Source organism: Carex rostrata, chromosome 7 (assembly GCF_964058835.1).
Source record: "Carex rostrata chromosome 7, lpCarRost1.2, whole genome shotgun sequence".
Taxonomy (NCBI): Eukaryota; Viridiplantae; Streptophyta; class Magnoliopsida; order Poales; family Cyperaceae; genus Carex; species Carex rostrata.
The window spans coordinates 11,604,810-11,626,913 of NC_135924.1; the positions used below are offsets into that span (position 1 = coordinate 11,604,810).

At 34.0% G+C, this 22,104-nt stretch overlaps 3 protein-coding genes across 3 annotated transcripts; all 3 read right to left on the reverse strand.

The window, feature by feature from the left end:
- Positions 1-178: 178 nt before the first annotated feature.
- LAZ1 (organic solute transporter ostalpha protein (DUF300)) lies at positions 179-4,753 on the reverse strand. Its single transcript, XM_078304883.1, has 8 exons — positions 4,613-4,753; positions 4,480-4,536; positions 4,144-4,252; positions 3,164-3,354; positions 2,955-3,043; positions 2,159-2,420; positions 1,293-1,538; positions 179-646 (listed from the first exon to the last, which is right to left on the reverse strand). Exons 1-8 carry the CDS (start codon positions 4,751-4,753, stop codon positions 290-292), a joined length of 1,452 nt encoding a protein of 483 aa, XP_078161009.1. The 3' UTR covers positions 179-289.
- Positions 4,754-5,706: 953 nt separating this feature from the next.
- On the reverse strand, positions 5,707-12,390 carry LOC144556507 (G2/mitotic-specific cyclin-2-like). The gene is made up of 13 exons (XM_078304884.1): positions 12,202-12,390; positions 11,977-12,106; positions 11,834-11,881; positions 11,322-11,373; positions 10,835-10,963; positions 10,141-10,350; positions 9,732-9,821; positions 9,257-9,478; positions 8,781-8,879; positions 8,323-8,501; positions 7,548-7,606; positions 6,687-6,775; positions 5,707-6,041 (listed from the first exon to the last, which is right to left on the reverse strand). Exons 1-12 carry the CDS (start codon positions 12,257-12,259, stop codon positions 6,696-6,698), a joined length of 1,356 nt encoding a protein of 451 aa, XP_078161010.1. The 5' UTR covers positions 12,260-12,390; the 3' UTR covers positions 5,707-6,041; positions 6,687-6,695.
- Positions 12,391-17,490: 5,100 nt separating this feature from the next.
- On the reverse strand, positions 17,491-19,320 carry LOC144557150 (scarecrow-like protein 9). The gene has a single exon (XM_078305678.1). It carries the CDS (start codon positions 19,318-19,320, stop codon positions 17,491-17,493), a length of 1,830 nt encoding a protein of 609 aa, XP_078161804.1.
- Between the last annotated feature and the right edge of the window lie 2,784 nt (positions 19,321-22,104).

Here is a 22,104-nt window from a genome sequence, read left to right on the forward strand (position 1 = left end):
TTCACACTTGACCAAAATTCTTAGAGCTGAACCAATTTGTAACCTCAGCAAAATTCTCGTAAGCTATCTGACCCTAAACAGGTGCAAGCCTTTAAAGCTATCTTTGAACAAGATGTATGCATCATTGCAGCTAAACAACAAACCAGATGGGAAAAAAAAATTATGACGCATGTAGTAGTGCTATATCTAATCATATAAACTATGTCAAAATAATACTAAGTTTGGAACCCCTTAAGGTGGTATAACGCATGGAATTACATTTCGTGGTAAATGTCCACAATTACTAATGCTAATTATTAAAATCTTTGGTAACCCACCTATGTCCCCTGATTTCAAACCCACCACTTCCCTGATCACTGCTCTCTCCAGTTTCTACAAAAGCAAATCCTGATCTCCTCCGATGCCTCCTCCCACCTGATGTGGTCCCACTGTCACTAAAGCTTCCGTTCAGCACTGGATCATCTATCCCTCGAATTGATTTTTTCAAGGATGCAGTTGAAACAATGCAGCTGTCATCCTTGGGTCTTTTCTTTTCATGCTTATTGATCTTCTGTGAGATCTTATGTAATTTTTCATTTATTTTTGTCAAGCCCTTTTCCATCGGCTCGACAGCTTGGTTCACGGTGAACTTCAAATCCTTTGCAATCTGCAGAAAATTATATTTTCTTAAAAAAGTCATAGTTATGTTAAAAATAATTCACATGTTATAATGAGTACTGCAAAAACTAAACAATGATTAAACTGGATTGCAAATTAGAATGTGGCCTATGAATTTGAAATTCAGTAAAAGACCTATATTGTAATGCACAATAAAAACAGCAAAAATAAGATTTATGTTTATTGAAGTCATTTTTAAGAAAGGTAATGTCCGGAAGGACATCTTGTTTCTCATGTTGTGAAAGGGTGACCTTCAATAAGACTTCATAATAAAAACAGCAAAAAACCTCAATGCACAAGGTGCCAACAATAGATATATCATGTAATGCTCCTGCTTCCACAATTAGATATATCACATATACCCTGATGAGAAATTTAACGACAGCCCCTAATATGCAATGCACAAGGTGCCAACAATATCTAGAAATTATCATTTATAACACAAAGGAAACTGAAAATGTTCCCGCATTCTCTTTTTAGAACGCCTGAAGTAACCTTCATTTCTCACTCTCCCCCACCCAAGTTAATGATCTTAAGAAGCAATTAGAAGATGTGACTTGCAAAGCTATGCGTGGAGAAAACTCCATATACAGGACAGGTGCAACTTTTTAAGTCAAGATAAGAATAGAGCTTACATATTCGCCACCTCCAAGAAAAACATCCCGCACACTCTCTCTAATTCCACTCCTGCTTTTGGCCTGGGGATGGGGCAGCCTGAGTTTGGTGGGCCGTTCACTGTCTCTTACCTCATCAGGGTCCACTTGGCAGTTTACCGAGGCATAATCTCCAAGCACCGAGATATCACCGAGAAAGCGGTCATCCATTAGCTCGTATGGCTTTGAAGGGAATACATATATATGCACAATTGATGCTACCCCCATCTGCAATGAACCATACACAAGTCAAGTCGAGAGTTTCAAACTCATCATACTTTGCTCTGATTGGAAGGAAATGGCAATCATTATGTTATAGTGAAGTTAAATAAGCTTTATGTAGTTTTTATTCATAAATTTCAGTCAGGACACATTAGCATATCGGTTCTAAGGAGTTTTTGGTATCTACTAGAGTCCAGAGTGTTTAATCTGATGCTTTAGAAAATAAAAACAAAAAATTTCCAAGTGCATGCATGCACGTGTATGTTTTGACAGATACAGGTTTCATGGCTATTCACTCATTTTGGTTGGCCATAGTTAGGAATAAAGAAGCAGTTGATGCATCTTGTCAAAAGGTCGTAACAACAGTGCAACCAATCAGCATAACTACCCTGCCAATAATAATAACATGTTGCCCATGTTTGAGTAAAACTCTGGCTAACCACAAAGAAACAAATAATGAAAAAAAGGACAACTTTCATGCTAACAGATTACTGGTACAGGTATAGTCACGACCAAACTAGCTGTACGATACCAATAACTAGACAAGGAACAAATTTGACAAAGCTGCTTGATAATTTTGGCATCAAGCCATAAAGTAAACTCCACTAGTTGAAAGTAGCACATACCTCTATACAAATAATGAAATCCTGAATACTAGACTTGAACTGTAACGCTTCAGCCATGGGACCTTTCAAGAAGCCCCAGCTATAAAATATGGCAATTGCCACACCTTGCCACCACGTTAGAAAAACTATCGACTTAAAAACCAAGAACTTTGCAAGGGGCTTTATATGTGCCAGCTCATCCTTTATGGCTGCATAAAATTGTACCAGACAGTACAAAGCCCATGTCTGGCTAAAATTTATCACAATTGCCATATAGGGGTACCTGAAAAAGAATTTGTGAGACACTTATCCTAATTAAGCTTCATGTAAGTAATTCAAACAACAATAACCAGATATTAAACTGCACTTTGACCAGAGAAAAGGAATGGAAACATAATTAAGGTGGGACTGATCTTGTCCCAACATGTATCTCAGAACAGAAGGTTTTCAGGCTTCAATTAGAGTTGACCTTTTCTTAGTTTTGGATAAATTATTTCACAACCAGAAATTATTAAGGTAAACTTGCTTCTTCTTCTTTTCGTTTTTCTTTTCTTTCATTCTTTCATTTCAACCCAAATTACAGAGATTTTTTTTTTCCCAACAACACTTAGAATCCTTTAGGGTTACAAAAGGGGGATGCACGAGTAGGGACTGTTACATCAAGAAACTAAGATTGAATTACAAAATAGTTGATCTGACAAATGGAATGCATTATTAACTTTAAGGAATCAACGAAGACATATTTAACCATTAGTAAATATAACAAGCGAATGAAAACTACAAAAATCACAATCTCTCAAAAATTAAGATCTCTTACCCACAATTCCATTTGAATTCTCCTTCACAATAAGTTCCAAAAGCTTCAAAAATAACAGCCAAGATTGCCGTGACAGCTTTTATTAACATCTACACAATGAAAAATAAACTAATCATGAAAATGAATAAAACCAAATAGACCATGCTACGACAACTACCTCAACTGAGAGAGAGAGAGAGAGAGAGAGAGAGAGAGAGAGAGAAACGTACATATTGAATAATGCCGAGCTTAATAACCAAGTAAAACTGCTCACCAAGCCGCCACGGCTTAAGTATGTAATTCATTGGGAAAGGATGCTTCACAAACTCCCTCTCCTCATTATTTCCTAAAAGTGGTGTATCAATACCTGGGACCGTGCCTCCTTCGTGTTCTAAGAATTTGACTGTTCTTTCTTCCCCACCTAATTGTGAAAAAGGGAAAATCAGGAAAAAAAAGAAAACAAGTATGCACAAGGTAGCTTGTATTCGCATAATTAAACCTACACGGCTTAAACTTGGATTCTCATCAAATTTTGTGAACAGTTGGTAAGTGCATTCGCACTATTTATGTTCAAGAAGCTACTTGTATTATAATCCCAAATTGCACTAAATGAATTGGTTCAGAATCAATTGATGGTGTTAAATGAAAATGTAAGGACAATTCAGTATTTTTGGCCTGACTTAAACTGTGGTGTAACTGCGAATGCTATTGCAAATGTCAGAAAAACTGTCCGTTGTATTTTGCTAACATATTATCTGATGATTGAATTGTGCTTATTGGGCTCAAAGTAACAAGTGTAGTATTCAAGAGTATATTTGGTCTAAAATTCATGATATGGGTATAATTTGCAAATAGTTCATTTTGTATAATGCATTAAATCCACCAACCACTAATGTTTTTGAGAAAAGGAAAACAAAATTCTGAAAATATTAAATGAATAACTAGCATATGATTTGTAAAATCTGCAGATAATTTGGGGATTGTTTGTAAAATTCATGAAACTTTTTTATTTTCCTACTTGTTAGAGGAGGGGCTGAAAAGAATTTAATTCGTGAATTATTTGCAAATCTTGCTATATGAGTAGTTTGTTACCCTTGTTTTTCTTATTAAAAAATTGCTTATTTTCTGGTTTCAACATAATACGTTTTAACTTGATTTGAATTTCAAAATTATGATGCAAATAAAAATAGTACCTTTACCAGGGGCATACCTAAGCAAGCAACCAGGTACCGGCCAAAGCAGTACATGGCAAACGACTCGTAGCAATCGCGAAGAATTTCAATATCGACACTAATCGACGGATCCAAGAAAGATATATACTGAAATAAAACCAAGTGGTTGATCAGATTCAGGCCTTCAAACAATACATCCAAAAACTAAGAACTTACTGCACCGTTTGGTATCAGAATTTAAACTGCTTTTATATAAATGCTGGCACATTCGTAGTAGCTCCATGATACTATTGAATTTGATCAGAAAATGCATCCGTATTTGTTATTATAATTTAATTTTATAAGATTGTAGAATATTGAACTGATTCACTCACGGATTCAATTGCATAGCAGGGCACCATCAGGATAACACCAATTAGAAACTTCTGTTCCTGAAAATTATCAAAAGCAACTTTGTCTTAGCTAAGATAACCAAAATGAAAGAAGAAAAAACGTTTGAATAAAAACCTCGGGATTGTTGTAGGCTGTGAGGTGATTGAATAGAAGAAAGGTGGAGAGGCAGACTGAGACAATTACGAAAATGCCCGCAATAAGTGTTGCCCATATGGGAGGTGCATAGGCCGAGAGGATTGTGTAAATTTCTCTCATAGCTAGGTTAGTTCACATAGAAACATCGAGGTTTGACACCATGGTGGTTGGTCATAACTTCCACCACAGAATTGTAAATGGAGCCAATATTTCCCTGTAGAGAGAGAGAGAGAACTTACTGGTTAGAAATAACTAACAATAATAAAATAAAATCATACTAACTAGTTAAGCTTCAGTTGTGAGCATAGGCAACGACCCAACACCCAATTACACTTCAGTTATGTAATGGAATCTTAAGATTTAATCTTCGAATTAATTAACCTCATGAGATCCTCATTTAATCTCAGATGCCAACTATGCAAAGTTGAAGACAATTAAAGAAAGAACAGATTGGAGTATAACAGTACAGGATTCAACCAGAACATTAACTGAAAATAAGAAACCATGTAGTACTACAACTGAGTGTACCAACATTTCAGAATTGAAAAACAATTTATGGACGCAACGGAGACAATTAGCATACACAAAATAGGAAAAGCTACTAACACCGATAGGATCTACTAATTTACAAAATCTAGTTTAGACTAATTATGGGAGCTTCGAACCGAAATAAATCTAGAATGGGATCGACGAATCAACAGAAATTTCTGGATTTGTCAGTGAATATTTCCAATATAAGCAAAGAAAACGATACTGAACTACAGTAAATTAGTAATACCTTGTGAGATGAAATACGAAAAAATATAACAGAGAGATAACGACACGACGCCGGAACAAGACTTAAATAAAATCGTAGAAAGAATAAAATGTGGCGACAGATTGTCTCAACTACGAAGAGAATCCTTTTATTTTTGCTATCTTTCGTGCCACATAAAACAAAAAAAATGATTAATTGATGGAAGAATCAAGAGAGATACTAGTACAAGAGCAGATCGGACGGTGGCCGCCGTCGGATCGAGATTGGATGGACGGAGATCGCTCGTCAGAGGATAAGAGTGAGGTAAGAAACACATGTTAAAAATCTACGCTGACGTGTCTTTTTCGGGGTTCTTATCTGCAACTTGTCAAGCAGCATGCCACAGGGGCCACAGGGCACGCTCTCATGGATCCGCATCCTCCCAGGTACCTGACGCAACACAATTGAAAAGAACGGCCCAGATTTAATTTCATCTCGGGATGACTGAGGGGACAGTATTATTTGTGCTTTGAGATTCGTGCCACATTACAAAGAACAATTTTGGATCATCCGATTCAATTGTACTCAGTCCCGTAACTGAAGGATGTGAATTCGTCATTCTCCAGATCTTCATATCATCTCCATCTGGGCCGTTGATTGATTTTAACGACTCTGATTAAAAAGCAGAAAATAATGTCAGAGATAATTGGAAATTTAGGCATCCCCCGAATATACAAATTTATTGGTTTCTATATTCGCATATAGATTTCAAAAATGAAATATACATTTGAGAGTTGCTTCAAGGATATATGCATTTCATATGTTTAAAACTATTAAATTAAAATTTAGCATTAAAATTATTTAATTTAATATATTGTTCTTCATTTAATCTTCATAATATAAAATAATTATACTCAATTGTGTTATGCATGTATTTCGTTATTTAAAAAACATCAAGTAGCACATACATTATGATCTAAATTTGATCTAAAATCCATATATAAATTCTCAAATCCGTTGTAGATATAAATTAATATATTGTTCAAATATCTCTAGTTTATATGTCTCCATCATGCCTCTATTTTTTATTTTCTAATAATAAAAATTCTAAAATTAATATATCGTTCAAATGTCTCTATTTTTTAAGTCAAAATATAACGGTTTTATTTGGAATTTTATACTTTAAATTTCAAGTTATTTTAGTTCTAACAATAAATGAACAAAAAATAAAGGCATTTAAATCCTCCTCAAATTTTATATATTTATAATAAATTCACATTTGATATAATAAAATCCAAAAAGTATCCGGTTCAATACCAGTCAGTCCTAGGCACAAGGAAGAAAAGTAGTTGGAGAGAAATTTAGTTGAAGATGGAGAGAAGTTGAGACCGAGGAGCTGAATAGAACTGTAAAAGAAAAGAAAAAAATTAACAAGTTATTTTCCATTACAATTGTTCCGGATATTTTTTGTTTTTGTTTTGAAAAAACAGCAAACAGCCGCTTGTTTCATTGCTGAAACAACCAAGTTGTTCACAGTTAACAAAGAACCAAAAAATCAAAAATGGTACCAAAACCTACTGTTGGCGGTTAATTCCCCTAACAGGACTAGACATTATTTTTAAAAGTAAGGCTAAAGTTTTATTTTTTGGAAATGGTTATTGCACACACTGGTTATTTAACAGTACAAATAAGGTAAGATAACAAGTTTTATTTCCCTATTTATGACCCAAGTAAACAACATCTATCTATGACCCAAGTAAACAAAAGCCTAGAAAAGTTAAACATCTAGCATCCCACACATAAACAAATTAACATCTTGCATACACATGGCTTATACAAGTTAAGCACTTAGCATCCTAATATAAAATTATTAAATTCCCCTACATCCACAAAAGAAATCCCCAATTTGGAGTAACGAAAAACCACCGAGTTCGGTTTAAATGGCCACATACACAAACTAAATCCGCAATTTGGATTGACGGAAGTCATTGAGTCTGGTTAAATGGCCAACTACACAAATGAAATTCCCAATTTGGAGTGAGATTGATCAAGTTTGGTTTAGCACTTCTGAGTCAGAAGTTGGTTCCGTCTCCATTGGTACAGGATGAGTAAGAAATAATGCTGGTATGAATTTTGAGGCATAACAGAATTTGCGAGTGCTAAATTTTGTATGTACACCTGTTAGCTTCCCATCCGCCGCTTCGTGGTGCATATGAACCATTTTCCTAGAGCATTCCCTGAAAATCCAAACAGAAAGGAAAATTAAATGAGGAAGAAAGAACAAAACTAATGTGTTTTCAATACACTACTGGCTATACCCGCCCCAGTTTTGAAAGTCTGAAACTAATTTACATTTGACTGGTTATCATGTTGTACCAGCCTGGTAAGCACTGAACTGGTATTTTTCCTACCTTCTAACTGGTAAGTATTTTTCCTACTGGTACATGCCTGGATACCTCCACCCCTCTCCTACTGTACCATTTTGGTGAATTATCAGGAAATGGTAGGAAATACAGATTTGTTGTTGTACCAGCTGGCAAGCACTGTTTTGTTCATTTTTATTAGATATTAAGCAGGTATGCCCACATTCCTGGCACAATACATAAAAGTAGGAAAGGATATCACACTAGAAAAGTGTGTATCTAGGATTGTACCACGAGAGAAGTATCGGCTTGCCAGTTTTTTTAAAATCCAATTTCCAGGAATAGAAAGGATCTTACAGGAGCTGCAGCAGGCCCGTTATTGGAAATTCAAAACAAGTGTAGGTTTTGAATTTCCAATAACAGGCCTGTTATAGATAAAAATCCGTCTGCTCTTGGGTGTATGTAGATTTTTAAAAATTAACAAAACAGCGTGCAGCTCACACCTCCTAAAATTATCTAATAAAAAAATAAACAGTGCCTGGTTGCTATATCTTTAAAATCCAATTTCCAGGAATAGAAAGGAATCTTACATGAGTTCCTCCTGGGTGTATCTAGAGTGCAGCTCACTGCACTTGCTCCAAGATTGGAAGCCATTTAAGGTGCACTGTGCAGTAAAAACAGCTGCTGCAGCAAGCAGAGAAGGTCTGAACTGAAGCATTTTATAATCTAGTAGGCACAGTTCAACCATGAAGAACGATAGGAACTCCAGCTGGTTTAAAATGTTCATTTATCCAATGTTAGAGACATGTAATGAATTCAGTGTGTTTACTTTTATCAGAAATTGTTACTACTGGAAGTGTTGCAGTTTGTTTTCTGGAGTTAAAAGTGAATTCTTTTTTAGAGACTATTGCAGTAAAAAGTACCCAAAAAAAGAATGTTAATTTTTTTTTTTTTTTTTGCATTTTTGGCAAACTATACTGAGTCTGATTTTGAACTCTTTTTTGTGAACAGTAAATTTGAAACTTACATAAAATTGATTTTCTTTTACCTTCTTATAACATTGAGCTGCTAAAAGAAACCTCTTCATGAAAACATATGGTGTAGGCACCGACATGTTGAACTGCAAAGTATTAAGCATCAAACTCTCCTGCAATTTAGTCATTTATTTGTTAGTGACAGTCATTTGTGGTATCAAATAATTACAAAAACCTTCATAAGCACTATTGTATTTAATTTAACCTGTTATGGTACTATATCAATCAGGGTCATACTAATTCTGTAACAAATATGTACCAGAAAGGACAAATGCCTCATCTTTTAGTGACAGTCATTCGTGCTATCAAATAATCACAAAAACCTTCATAAGCATAATTGGGTATTTAATTTAACATGTACTGGTACTAAATCAATCAGGGTCATACTAATTCCGTGACAAATCTGTGCCAGAAATGGCAATTGCCCCATATATTATTATTACTTTTCATTTTAAGAAAAAAGCAATTCAGCTGAAAGAAGTAGCCTTACCATTTGTAGCAAGTCAGTCCTTGTATAGGCACCATCACAGACGAATATCAAATCTCCCACAAACGGTACAGTCACATCCTCATACTTGCATGCGAGCAGCAATGCAGTAACTCCAACCAGTTGAAGCCTTTTCCTCGTCACAACATGAAGTGCCAAAAACCGGTCGATGAGATTGACTGTAAGGAACAGGGTTTTCTCTCGTAGCTCAAATATGTGGTGTACCTGAAAATAGTAAAAGAAAAACAACAAATTCATTAGTAATTTTAAATTTTAGGAAGAAAATTTTCAGAGAAACCATGGAGAACCAAAAGCATCAGCTGATGTACACTTAAAACATTAGAAAGTTTTAGATGATTCTCACAGAAATTTTCATGGGTAACCCTAGAAATGTCCTCTACAGAAAACAAGAGAAACTTTGACATCACTCCTGTTTCCTATTATCTTCAAAACGCTTAAACCAATTATTTGTAATTACCTTGATTAGCCAGTCAATCAGAATACCCCGCATTCTTTCATTGATGTCAGATTGGTTTGACATGTAATTCGGATCCACACAGCTCAGATCCTGAAAAAGTAAAAATAAGATTAAAATGATTTTTTTCCATGCTTACCGCCACTTCCCAGTAATAACTCACAGCATAATACATCATAATTTAGTGAATGAATCTATTTTTTCTGTGCCAACCATAAAAAAGAAAGAAAAAAGAACCTATGTTTTTCATAAAAGGGAAAATTTCATGTGCAACTCTAATTGAGATATCACCATAATCATAATCAGTAAAACCCTAAACCCTAAATCAGTGGTATCATCCAAGAAAAATTTCACATATACAATCACACATATCACCATACCATTAATTGATCGAAGCGAGAAATGTCCTTACCTCAGATCTCCGGTAAAAGTCGATATCCTCCACATATTCAACCACAGCCAGAGGATATTTCAAGTCTGGAATGTCAATATCTGGAAATATTTCTTCTTTTTCTTCTTCTTCTTCTTCTTCTTTTTCATCATCATCATCATCTTCTTCTTCTTCTAAATCATCTTTAGCATCTTCCATTTCTACATCGGTAGCTTCTGATTTGGAAATCTCCTAAAATTCATAGTAAGTAATAGAAAAATTAGATTAAATGTCTCTAGCTTGAAATTAAGACAAATTCATGGAGCCTAACATAGCAATAGGTTTACCTAGAAGTTTGAATTTTGTATGACTGTGTTTATGCTCTTATACCTTCAATGTTAAAACTTATATTGTAATAATAATTAGATCTAATGCTTGAGAAATCAATGGGGGGGATATACTTTTTACCCAGACTTCAAAATTCTGTTTATAACACCTTGGCCCTTAATGCAGTATTTGAAAACCCGCTGCTTTGCAGTTCACATAGCAAATCCAGGGAATGGAAACAAGTACTTCTAAAGACATCTTCATGTCAACCCTATGGAATTAAACCTTGTTTTTGCTCAAATTTAATTGTCAAAAGGCTATAACTTGAAAAAGAAAAGAGAGATTGGTTAAGATTTGTTGCCTTTTCTTTTTGGTCAAAATCCCTAAAACCGGGGTTATGACTTCTTACCCCCATTTCCACGTCAGGAGCCATTAGTAATGGCGCAATGACTTCCATCGGTGCGGTACAGCTGGAGTCATCATCAACTAGATTTTCTGCAACTGTGATTGCTGCTCTCTTCTTCTGCCTCTCAATTGGCTGTTCATCAAATTACAATAGATTATTTGTTCAAAATTAACAAAGGTAAATTAAAGAAATAAAAGGCCGGTACAAATTGTTGTTATTTAAATGAAATTCCATTTTACACCTAAAAAAAAACCTTAAATTAATATTTAAATTTCCCTTCAAATATAAAAAATTTATTCCCAACAATGGTTACTTTTTCCATTCAGGCAAGGGAGTTAATTAAGGAGAACTGGTGGATTTTCTTTTTTCCTTTTTATGTTGTTGGATTTGGGGAGTAGATTATTTTATTTCATTTTTCTCCTAATTTGGGCAACTGTTGTAGAACTACACCAGAAAATTTTCTAATATTTAATAGGAAGAATTTAATTACCAGATAAATAGATGAGAGTGGCGTCTGACTCCCCATAGCTGCAGAAAATTGTCTGTAGAAAAAACAAAAAATAGATTATAATAAACCTTACCAAAATTAACCAAAATCTTTGGAAAATTTACAAAAAACTTAGGCGGGGACTGGATATGCGCCAAAAATTCGAAAATATTTCAAATATAAAATAAAAGGAATTGGAGGATAAAAATAAACATTTTGAAACCCAAAATTAACCAAAAACTTTGGAAAATTTACAAAAAAAATTACGCGGGGACAGAAAATGCGCCAATAATTTGAAAAGTTCCGAAAATAAAAATAAAAGGAATTGGTGGTTAAAAATAAACATTTTGAAATCCAAAGACCAAAATTAACCAAAATCTTCTGAAAAATTTACAAAAAAGACTTTGGCGGGGAATGAAAATGCGCCAACAATTCAATTTTTTTCTTTTTCCAAAATTAAAATAAAAGTAACTGGAGGTAAGAAAATAAACATTTGAATCCAAATAAAATCAAACCTGGTCTTTGAGCGGTGGCCACAGCTCTTTGAAATAATCACCTCAATCCTGAAAATACGAGTATAGAAAAAAAAAATGAAAAAAATGTCCACGAAAATTCCAAATTGAAGAGATAATGGGTAATAAGGGTTAAGCGGAATTACTCTTGCGATGGACGACTGCCGATTACTTGTGCTGACCTGGACCCACCGATAATATGGTTCTCTATACCTCGAAGTACTGTCCTGTTAGCATCCATCAATGCAGGGTACTGCACTCCTTCCATCGGTGATCCTTTCAAGATCCAAATTTTGAACAACGGAATAGATCAGATGTGAAAAATCGTACAAATTAAGAACAATTTTGGATTGAGAAGAGAAATTCGCTACCTCTAATTGACGATGCATCCGTCATCGGGCTAATGGAATTCTCGTCACTTCTTTCCATCTCCCTTTAATTGACAGCTATGGAATCTCGCAATTAAAAGGAAATGCTTGAGTAGGAAGAAGACGAAATTACCAAGAAAAGCTCTCTTTCTTCCACTCTGTTGCTCTATCTGAAGACAAGAAGAGAAGCAATTGCAAGAGACGGAGTAATGTATAGAAGAAACCACGTTCTCTACAAGGAAAAGATAAAATCCAAAAATAAGACCCACGTTCTCACTCCGGAGTGATTCTCCTCTGAGGTAACTCATATTTTGAGTGACCGACGTGTCCGGTTCCTATTTGGTATTAGTGCGGGGCCAGTATTATTTGCGCTTTGTGATTCGTGTAGAACATATTTAAACAGTTGAGATTTTCAAATAAAAGACGCAAAACATGAGTTATCTCAGAGGAAACGAGAGGAGTCCGTATACCTAAGATGCCTGAGGTGCAATATATCAAACGTACGGTTCAGATTAATTTTATCCGGTGCCTATGAAAACAATAGGGTCCGTTTTGAGATTCGAGCCTTTTAAAGGAACGGTTCAGATTTAGTTGTTGCACCTGGGGCATCCGAATTCCTTCGGGAAAGCTAAAAATAGTACCCACGTTTATATCTTAGATCGTGTTTTAACCCAACGGTCGATGAGTTATAGCCGTTGGATCAAATCATAAGATGCTCGTTTCACGTGAGCTCTGGTTGAGCCATAGTACTGGATCCACCTCCGGTAGCCACAGTGCTGCGAATTTTTATTAATAACCTATAAAATAAATAAATAAATAAAAATAAACATGATTTTCAACAAATTTTCAGAATTAATCTTACTACTGGACTATTACTCGTACCATTGAATATCAAATTATTACACTACATGTCTAGCTAAAATAGGATTTTCCTTTTTTTTTTTTAATTCAAATTCAGTTATCCGCTGTTATAGAATTTGATTTCTTGTTTTATTTAGATAGAATATATTTTGTATTCTTACCTTTTCTCTATTGAAATATTAGAAGTATTTTAATATCTCTTGAAAGATAGATACAATACCATAAAATTAAATTTACTACAATGACTGCGATAAATAACTCGGATTAATATTTCTCAAACAAAACTTTTTGCAGCTATAAAAAAATTAAAATATTTCTTTATATGTTACTAGAAAAAATAATAATATTTTGGATCTGAGTTATTGATTGTTGGACTATGCAATAATCTACTTAGTCTATTTGACTGGATTTGCAAAATGTATATTTGTTGAATTTTACAGTTTCTTGTCTTGAGATATTGTGTAGGTTCATAACGATATAAATTGCCACACACATCAAGGATACAAGTGAAATTGCTATACATATCAATGATGAGTCATGATAAACTGAAGAATGGACTGAGAAAAATCAGCTCAAGATTAGGATTAATTAGAAATATGTAAAACTGGTAAAGTAAGCTTGAGATTGAGGTAATTTACATCAAGCGTTGCAACGGAAGATTAGGCGTTGCAACAGAACAATTAAAACACCAAATTCCACAGCATAATCGATTTATTTCATTACAACGACTATTTGAGCATTGGAATAAATCAATTTGGACTCCAAAAATCTCCAAAGAGTTCCGTTGTAGCATATGTTGTAACGCTTAACAAGCGTTAGGGTTTCCAACGCAGTAAAACCCGTTAACTGGGGAACACATCCTTCAACCCGTTGCAACACTTATTCTTCCGTTGCAACGGATAACGCCGGTTGAATATATAAATTATCAAGTTAATATTTAAAATTGGGTTAATTTCTTGTATACCCTCACATACTCTTCTAATTTCTTATTTACCTCTAAAGACTTTAATTTATCTAATTTATTCCTTAACTCCACAAACTCTTTCTTTTTTATGCATTAGATAGTAACTATAGAGTTAACCATAGTTAAATCCCTAATTAAAATAATAAAAGACAAAAATACCCTTTTCTATTTTATTTTATTTTTTCTTTTTAGATTTCATCAGTCTCTTCATTCATGAACTTCCGTTTTAGAGTTCATCAAATATTGTTATACATGAGATTATTAAATGGACTTTCTATTTCATCTCCAACTAGAGACGCATCCCCAGCAAATTTAATCTCTTCATTGGTTTTCAAATTCGAATTGAATTAGATCACAAGTATCTCCCTAAAATGTCTAGAGACACATTTGGAACAATTTTAAGCATATGAGGTAAAACCATAAAATCTTAATTCGAAATTAAGAAAATAGTATTGAACCAAGAGTTGTAGAGCGTTAGTTCACGTTAAACTTCAAAAATTACCATCATCTAAAAAATATTTTATTCAAATTCGTTTGCTTGATTAATTCAATTGATTGATATGATCATCAGAGTCGAAAAGGAGATCCATTTTTATTTAAATTTTCTTGTATATATTGATATATGCATGACAATTATGAACAAATTATCACACATATATATATATAGTTTGAATTCTTACTTAGAGATCAACAAAATGATAAGAAGAAAAGATGAACTGTCTTGATAACAAACTTCGTTTAGTGGGGAGAATGTTGTTCGATAATATTTATGGAGGATCGAGATAAAAGAATAACTCAAGTTCATTGAAATCTAATTTTAAACCTTTCAGGAATTTGGCAGAAAGGGACTTTTAGTTTCCTATTTTAAGCCATTTTCAAAGATTCAAAGTTTCAAACTACTGAAAGGATTGAAAGCAACTTGTGAAAAATCGTAATGAAATGGACATCTCTCCTGACTTTGACCCATGGTTCTATGAGTAAGCTCTATCCTTGTTTGTTTTTGGGAAATTTGAACTACGCCATAAATTAGATTTTGACCCAAATTTGAAAATTAGAAAATTTGAACTCTATGGCACAAATGTGCTTTCATCATAGGACCCACGCAGGGGTAATCAAATAATTTGATTGCTTAATTAGAGGGTTCACACAAGGGTACAATGGAAAAATATATATTTTGACACTATTTTTTTAAAATTTCAAACTATTTTTTTAAACCAAACTTTGCACATGCAGATTACAAAATATTCAGAAACTACGTACAGTATATAATTAATCAAAATCAAAATCTAGCTGACTAATAATCCAACATACCGAATTAGAACAATCTATTTGTATTTGTAAGCAACAATTAAGTTGCACATAGGGAAAAGATAAACGTACTCGTCTCATAATACAAAAAAAGTTAAGATCTACCGATTTCTTCGAGATTTCAGAGAGAGCAAAAGAAAAAAAAAAATGTTAGTTGTCCCGACAATTTTTTTTTTTTTTTTAAATAGATCTGATACACAATTATTTAATAGAAGTTACAAAAATAGACTTCACTGAGACACTGTCTAGGTGGTGGAGTGAACAGTGTAAAAATGTTGTATGCAAAAGCATACACAATTCTCCCCTCTGTAAAAGCATACACAATTCACCATACAACAATTAATTTTCTCTTGTATGGTGCTTGTTCTATTAAATGGTACGTGTTGTATCAAGTCTATTTTAAAAAAAAAAAAAAATCTGTCCCGACTGTAACCCGATAACACGTCAGCTCAATGTAGTCTTCCTTGAGGATGTAGCGTCTGTACCAGCACTTCTGAGTCAGTAAAAAATTGACAGTCTTGGATACCAATTGCCATCGCAGCCTCCATTGAGCTGAGCAATGCTCATGCCTCCATCTGGAGAGGTGTTATGCTTTATTGCAATGCACAATTTCGTACCGGATTAGTTTCCCTTGATGTTCAGAGGCATACCGGACGCAAATTTAAGAAGTGCACTAGAGATTGATATGCAGATTGATCAGACAGCCTTTCAAATACATACTTGAATGATCTGTTATGCACTGGTATCATGATTTTGTAGTCTCAGGGGTAGTTTAGGGAATTTGTTAATTTTTATTATGTTTTTAGATGATATGTTATGTAATGTTATTTTGTATTTTGTAGTTCCTAGGGTAGATTAGAAAAGGTGCTAGTATAGAAAAGCTTTTTATCATGTTGTTGTGATCTGCTTGTACTCCAAACTTTATGTTTTAGTCTAATTTGATAATAAAATTTTGTCAAGACCTTACTGGTATTTTACTGGTACATCTTGCAACATTTTGTTATTATTTCGTTTTTTGTCTTTTTTTTTTTCAGTTTTGTTATGTATCAATCAGAAAAGAATCAAAAGTTTATGTTATAATATATTTTTTTTATTGGTTATGTAATAAAAAGTTTTTTTTTTCATTTTTATTAAATGCTAGTAATGTAATTTTACATATATTACTATATACTAATGAGTAAATAATTCTTTTGATCAGTTATAATATTAAATTTTTACACTCATATGATTGAAACGAATTAAATATATTATTTGATTCAATTTCTAATTTGATTGATTCAATAATTTGATTGGTTTGACTTATATTTATGCGAACTAAATAAGTTTTTTTGGCCAATATTTACTTAATAATTTTAGGAGTAGTGAAGGCATGTCTCGATAGCCATTGCAATAGTAATATATGTGCGAACCAAACATGATAATAACACATTTTCTGAAATGCTGAAGCGATAACTATGTGCGAACCAAACATGGTAATATATAGCATATCCTAGAATGAGATTTCTTGGCATCACATTCCCTGGAATGACCTATAATGCGAACCAAACACCCTAGAGATCTAGTCAAATGCTACCATCAGACGGTCAATAGAATGCGCCCGAAAGACCAGATCAATGGATTGATCGTGTGACCTCTAGTCTCTAGAGTTGTCAATAACAGGAGGGCGTCCAGTTCGAGAGATGAAAACTATTTTTATTGTATTTAGTTTTGAAATTTATTCTGTTGATTGAAATGAAAGTTTGTAAAGCAATGAGGATTATTTTTATCATTTTTGTATATATTTTGTTAACATCATGTTAGTTTCTCCTAATATCTTATCTAAGTTACGGTACATAACATAATAAATACTTCTTTTTTAAATTATGATTATTAAAAAAAATTTGTTATGCATTTATTTTCACGACATTTCAAAGTTAAAAAGGTTATAATTTATAAGAATATAGAGTTTATATATAATATATGTATTAATACATGCAACACCAACTTGTTAGTCACACGAAACAGATCAAAATAATAACAAATTAATAACAGAGAATATATTTTAATTGTTATATTTATAAAAATAACTCTAGTGAAATAACATATCCAATAATTACTAATTGCTAGAGAAGGAAATTGAAAATTTCTATGTTTATGTGAACTAGAAGATGACCTCGAAGCTATTCTAATTTAGGTTTCCACAATGAAATAGCAAATAATATGTTACCCTTCCAACCCCAAAGGAACCAATTGCAATCTTCTTCAATAAAAAATGCCTCGTTATAATCATCCCTAACCATTTTACGGCATTTTTCCACTACACGTGGATCTAATGGAAGCTGTTCAAAGCCGGTATGCAAATTTCGAATATCCCACTGCTTGTAGGACTCCTGTCTAACAACCAAATCTGACCCTTCACATGCTATCAAATTAACTATAGAAGGGCCCAACATTTTTCTTTCCATTAATTGCCTATGCTTGTTGTCTCGTGGGACCAACGTGTCAAGGAAGTCGAAGAAGCAGGAGTAATGCAACAAAACCATTCTAAACCGTGGGATGAAGAAGGGACTGAAGGGTAAGTTGATTATTCCTTGAATGAAAACCTTCGGTTTGATCTCTTGAATCAGGTCGAAGAGTTTATTCCTAGGATTATTCCTATGATCTAGCAAAGGATCGTCCTTGTCCCTCACTCTACCCAAGTTATACATACTATTAACTATAAGCACTTCATCATCATTGATACTTAGATCATCAATGCAAACGGAGTCCCACTGTGAGGTGATCCCTTGATACTCGAAAGGAACTTCAAAACTTCGAGCATAATCTTCCAACCTCCTTCCTGTTTCTTTAATTCTTTTATCAGGGTGAAAGCCAGGCTGAGGCAAATCTATCCCAGTAATTCGAAGTTTTGGGGGCCCATCTTTTCTTTTTGCAAGTGATTGAATTAGAGATGGCCATTGGAATCCAAAAGCAATGCCAAAATCAACTACATGGATTTTCGTTGCATTACCTGTGGCACTGAGAATAGTCTCATTAGCAAAATAATATGAAAGTCTGGGACCAGGTGATACCCTCCAGCACATATAATCGACCTTCAATTGGTCGATAGTGCGTACTTGCCCTGTGAAATATTGACGATAGGCCACACTTTCTGTACCAGCCAAGCGAGCCTCTAGCCCATCAACAAGAATACATGCAAGCCTTTGGAACCCATCTCCAATAGGAGATGCTTTCTTTCTTATTTGTTTTATAAGTTCACCAGCAATTTTATAATCATTCATAGATATCGCCTTTGCACAAGAGATGAGGTGTGTTTTGAGATTGATATGGTCGTGTTGGTTTTGATTCTCACTATATGAGTTTGCTTTGAGCTCATTGATTTCTCTTAGGTTGGCTATTTCTTCTCTTGAACAGGTCCCCCCCTGGTATAGTAGTGCTTTATCAAACACCTCATCTCTAATTGTTTCCTCATTGGATACCATGGGTATTTTGCAATTTCGCCCCTCCAAAAGGCCCAAATCTGCATCATTTGTATTCTTTTTACCCTTAGACTTATTTAGCAAATTACTTCGTTTCTCTTCCCCTGATCTAATCTCTAGAGAGTTGGTGTCACGTTTCTGTGTTGGATTAAGGGAAAGATTTATCACTTGCAAATTAATCGGCAATCTATTGTGATTTGGAAGGAACTTCAATCCTTCTTCTACACCTCTCTGAAATTCATTAGACATCAAGTTCGCTATACTCGGGTGTTGTTCCAAACTCTCACTAAAGGTTGGACTTACTTGATCTTTTAATTCAGAAGTTGTAAAATCAGGATTTACCTTTGATTGGTTTGATACCAATTGATTATCTTGTGGAGGTGGATACTTCTTCCCAAGAATATCATAAAAGGGTTTCTCCATTTCCCAAAGAGCTGCCTCTTGATAACCATTAATCTTTTCATCTATTTCTTCCTCTAATAAATACCGGCTTATGTAGTCTAGTGTTGGGTCTAACATTATCTTAGACATCTCTTGTTGGTTCAGAGAAAGGTTGTTGTACTTCTATAGGTGTTTTTTGGGGATACTTTTTGAGAAGTTTGTGTGATTACAATTATCAATGGTACCGTGCAGTTTGTTCGACTTGAAACACCATGAGTGGTTCTCTTTCGACTTGAAACACCATGAGTTGTTCTCTTTCGACAAAGCTATGTTACTTGCTGCTTCAAAAATTTGATCTCGAAATTACATAAATGAACCCAATTAGTGAAGTGAAACTGTTGAATGATATTATTCATTGTAAGTTTTGTAGGGCAGAAGTGACAATTTACATATTTTTCAATGATACAAAATGATGCTGGAACTTTGAAACTATGAAATTATATATAGATCCCCTTGTTAATAGAAGGATATTCCATGAAATTAATTAGTAGGACCAGTGTGCAGATCTTTTTCCAAAGAAACATTATAAATTCTTCAAGTTTTTGCTCTAAAGATTGTGAGTCATGCATGCACAAAGTAAAGCATACAATTGCGAAATAGCATTTTGTCGAATAAAAATGTTAAATGGTTTAATTGTAGAGAGAATTTTCCAGCATACCTCAAAAGAGCATCAGTAGTTAGGTTTGTAGAGCGGTAGAGCCTAGAGGCTTGAGGAAGAAGCTCCTTTAATTAGATATGTCTATTTGAACTGACATACAATTACCAGTCTTAGACGTTATTGATGAAATGTCTATTTGAACTGACACCATTGACAGCTAGCCCTGTAGAGTTTTCAGGGTTCTCTGTTGACCTTAGGTATGTACGTGGTCATCGATCTCAAACTACCACCACATGCCATTCAGTTGCAATCAAGAATGAATGGGATTCTGGAAGTGATTTCTTGTGCCTTTCCTCGATACCAACGCAATGAAAATATTAATTTCTCTTCTGCAATATGGAAATGTTTAATCAACCCAACAAAATTAACCAGCCCAGTAGATCCGTTGAAGAGATGAGATAATCTTCACTTTTGATATCCAAACTAGATAGATAAGTGGACAAATCTTTATTATTTATTTTGTTCAAAATTAAATCAGGAACCATGAATGAGAGACTCTTTTGAGGAAAAAAAGAAAAAAGAATGAGAGACTCTTTTTAATTTGTAAGGTACTAATTAAATTCTCGAGTCAGAAACACCATTATTAGTGTATCTAGAATAACTGATTAAATTTGAGCTTTTAAAACAAACTTTTTTGGGTTGTTGAACAAGTTCAAGTGCAAGTTCCTTCCCTTTTCCCACTTACCTAACATTCAAAGAAATCCCATTGCTGTCTTTTTGGCAGTAGCAAATGTGTTCTTTTCAAGAGTTATTTTTTTTTCCAATCAAACAGTATAATCATTGAAAAAGTGTCACCACTTGTAGTTTAGAAGGACAAGAATTAACGCCAACTTTAATCAAACACTTTGTTTTTTTTAAAGAAGAGTTTCTTGTTGGAATTTGACCTCCATTTTTACACGTGCAATTGATGTTTCAAAAATACATGTGGTAGCTAGTTGAGGAAATTCTGCTGATCTTATAGTAAATATATATTGATCTTCATATTTTGCACTGTTAATACTAATAATTAACTAAGTAAATGTGAAATTAATTAGTTCGTCTGTTGGATAAACCAAAATTTTATTTGGATAGAGAGTTTCGTGCCTTTTAATATGTGGATTGATAATTTTTCCTCTCTATGTTATTAAAGCATAAGATCTGCTTAGCAGTAATAATCTTATGCTTCTATTGCAAATTTCTTAAGTGTGATGTTATTTTGAATTTATATATGCAGTTATTAAAAATAAACAAAAGTCAATTTGAATTTGTTAAACAAAAAATGATATGTTATGTAGTAAAATTTATGTTTATATTACTCATATCAACTAAATATATTGGAACAAAAAGGACCGAAATACATGTTTAACGAAAGTTCAAATCATTATTGTACAGTACAACAAAGATGTATGGGTTAATATTCATTTTTAATTGTTTTTTCAAATTAGATGAAGATCTAACAATGAAGAATATATAGTAATTTATAAATGAAATTCTCGTCATCGGGCTAATGAAATTCTGGTCACTTCTTTCCATGTCCCTCGAATTGACAGCGAAGGAATCTCACAATTAAAAGCAAATGCTTTAGGAAGGAGACGAAATTACCAAGCAAAGCTCTCTCTGTTGCTCTATTTGAAGATCGACAAGGATAGAGAAGCAATTGCAAGAGACGGAGTAATGTATAGAAGAAACCACGTTCTCTACAAGGAATTTGTTTTTCTCTGAGTTACCTCAAATTTTGAGTTAAGGTCTCTTAACCGTACGATTTAAATCGGCACTGATATTTATGGACCAGATTGGCCCGTATTATCATCACACGGCCGGAAAAAGTATCACAAATGTTGCGTTAATGCAGAGGATAAAATCCAAAAATAGGACCGACGTTCTCTGGGAGTCCGTATCCCCAAAGATGAGGTGAAATATATCAAATGGACGGTCCAGATTAATTCTAGTTGGACCAAACTCAATCCGGTGCCTACGAAAACAATGGGGTTCGTTTTGAGATTCGAGCCTTGTTAAAGGAACGGTCCAGATTTAGTTATTGCACCTGGGGGATCCGAATTCGTTCGGGAAACTAAAAATAGGACCCAGTCTTATATGAATTCGTATCCTCTGAGATATCTCAAACTTTACGTGACTTTATGGAAAATCTCAACCGTTTAAATACGCTCTGCACGAATCTCAAAGCACACATAATACTGATCCCCTACATCACCCCGAATAGGCACCGGACACGTCGG

What these genes read in the sequence shown, in the direction of transcription:
- LOC144556507 (XM_078304884.1), bottom strand. Translation starts at nt 12,259, where the DNA reads ATGGAAAGAAGTGACGAGAATTCCATTAGCCCGATGACGGATGCATCG. An exon ending in CTCCTGACGTGGAAATGGGG is followed by an intron (nt 10,351 to 10,834) that starts GTAAGAAGTCAT and finishes TATGAATTTTAG; the next exon opens with GAGATTTCCAAATCAGAAGC. An exon ending in GGACTGACTTGCTACAAATG is followed by an intron (nt 8,880 to 9,256) that starts GTAAGGCTACTT and finishes ACTAAATTGCAG; the next exon opens with GAGAGTTTGATGCTTAATAC.
- LAZ1 (XM_078304883.1), bottom strand. Translation starts at nt 4,753, where the DNA reads ATGAGAGAAATTTACACAATCCTCTCGGCCTATGCACCTCCCATATGG. An exon ending in CAGCCTACAACAATCCCGAG is followed by an intron (nt 4,537 to 4,612) that starts GTTTTTATTCAA and finishes GATAATTTTCAG; the next exon opens with GAACAGAAGTTTCTAATTGG. An exon ending in GAATTCAAATGGAATTGTGG is followed by an intron (nt 2,421 to 2,954) that starts GTAAGAGATCTT and finishes ATTCTTTTTCAG; the next exon opens with GTACCCCTATATGGCAATTG.
- LOC144557150 (XM_078305678.1), bottom strand. Translation starts at nt 19,320, where the DNA reads ATGTCTAAGATAATGTTAGACCCAACACTAGACTACATAAGCCGGTAT.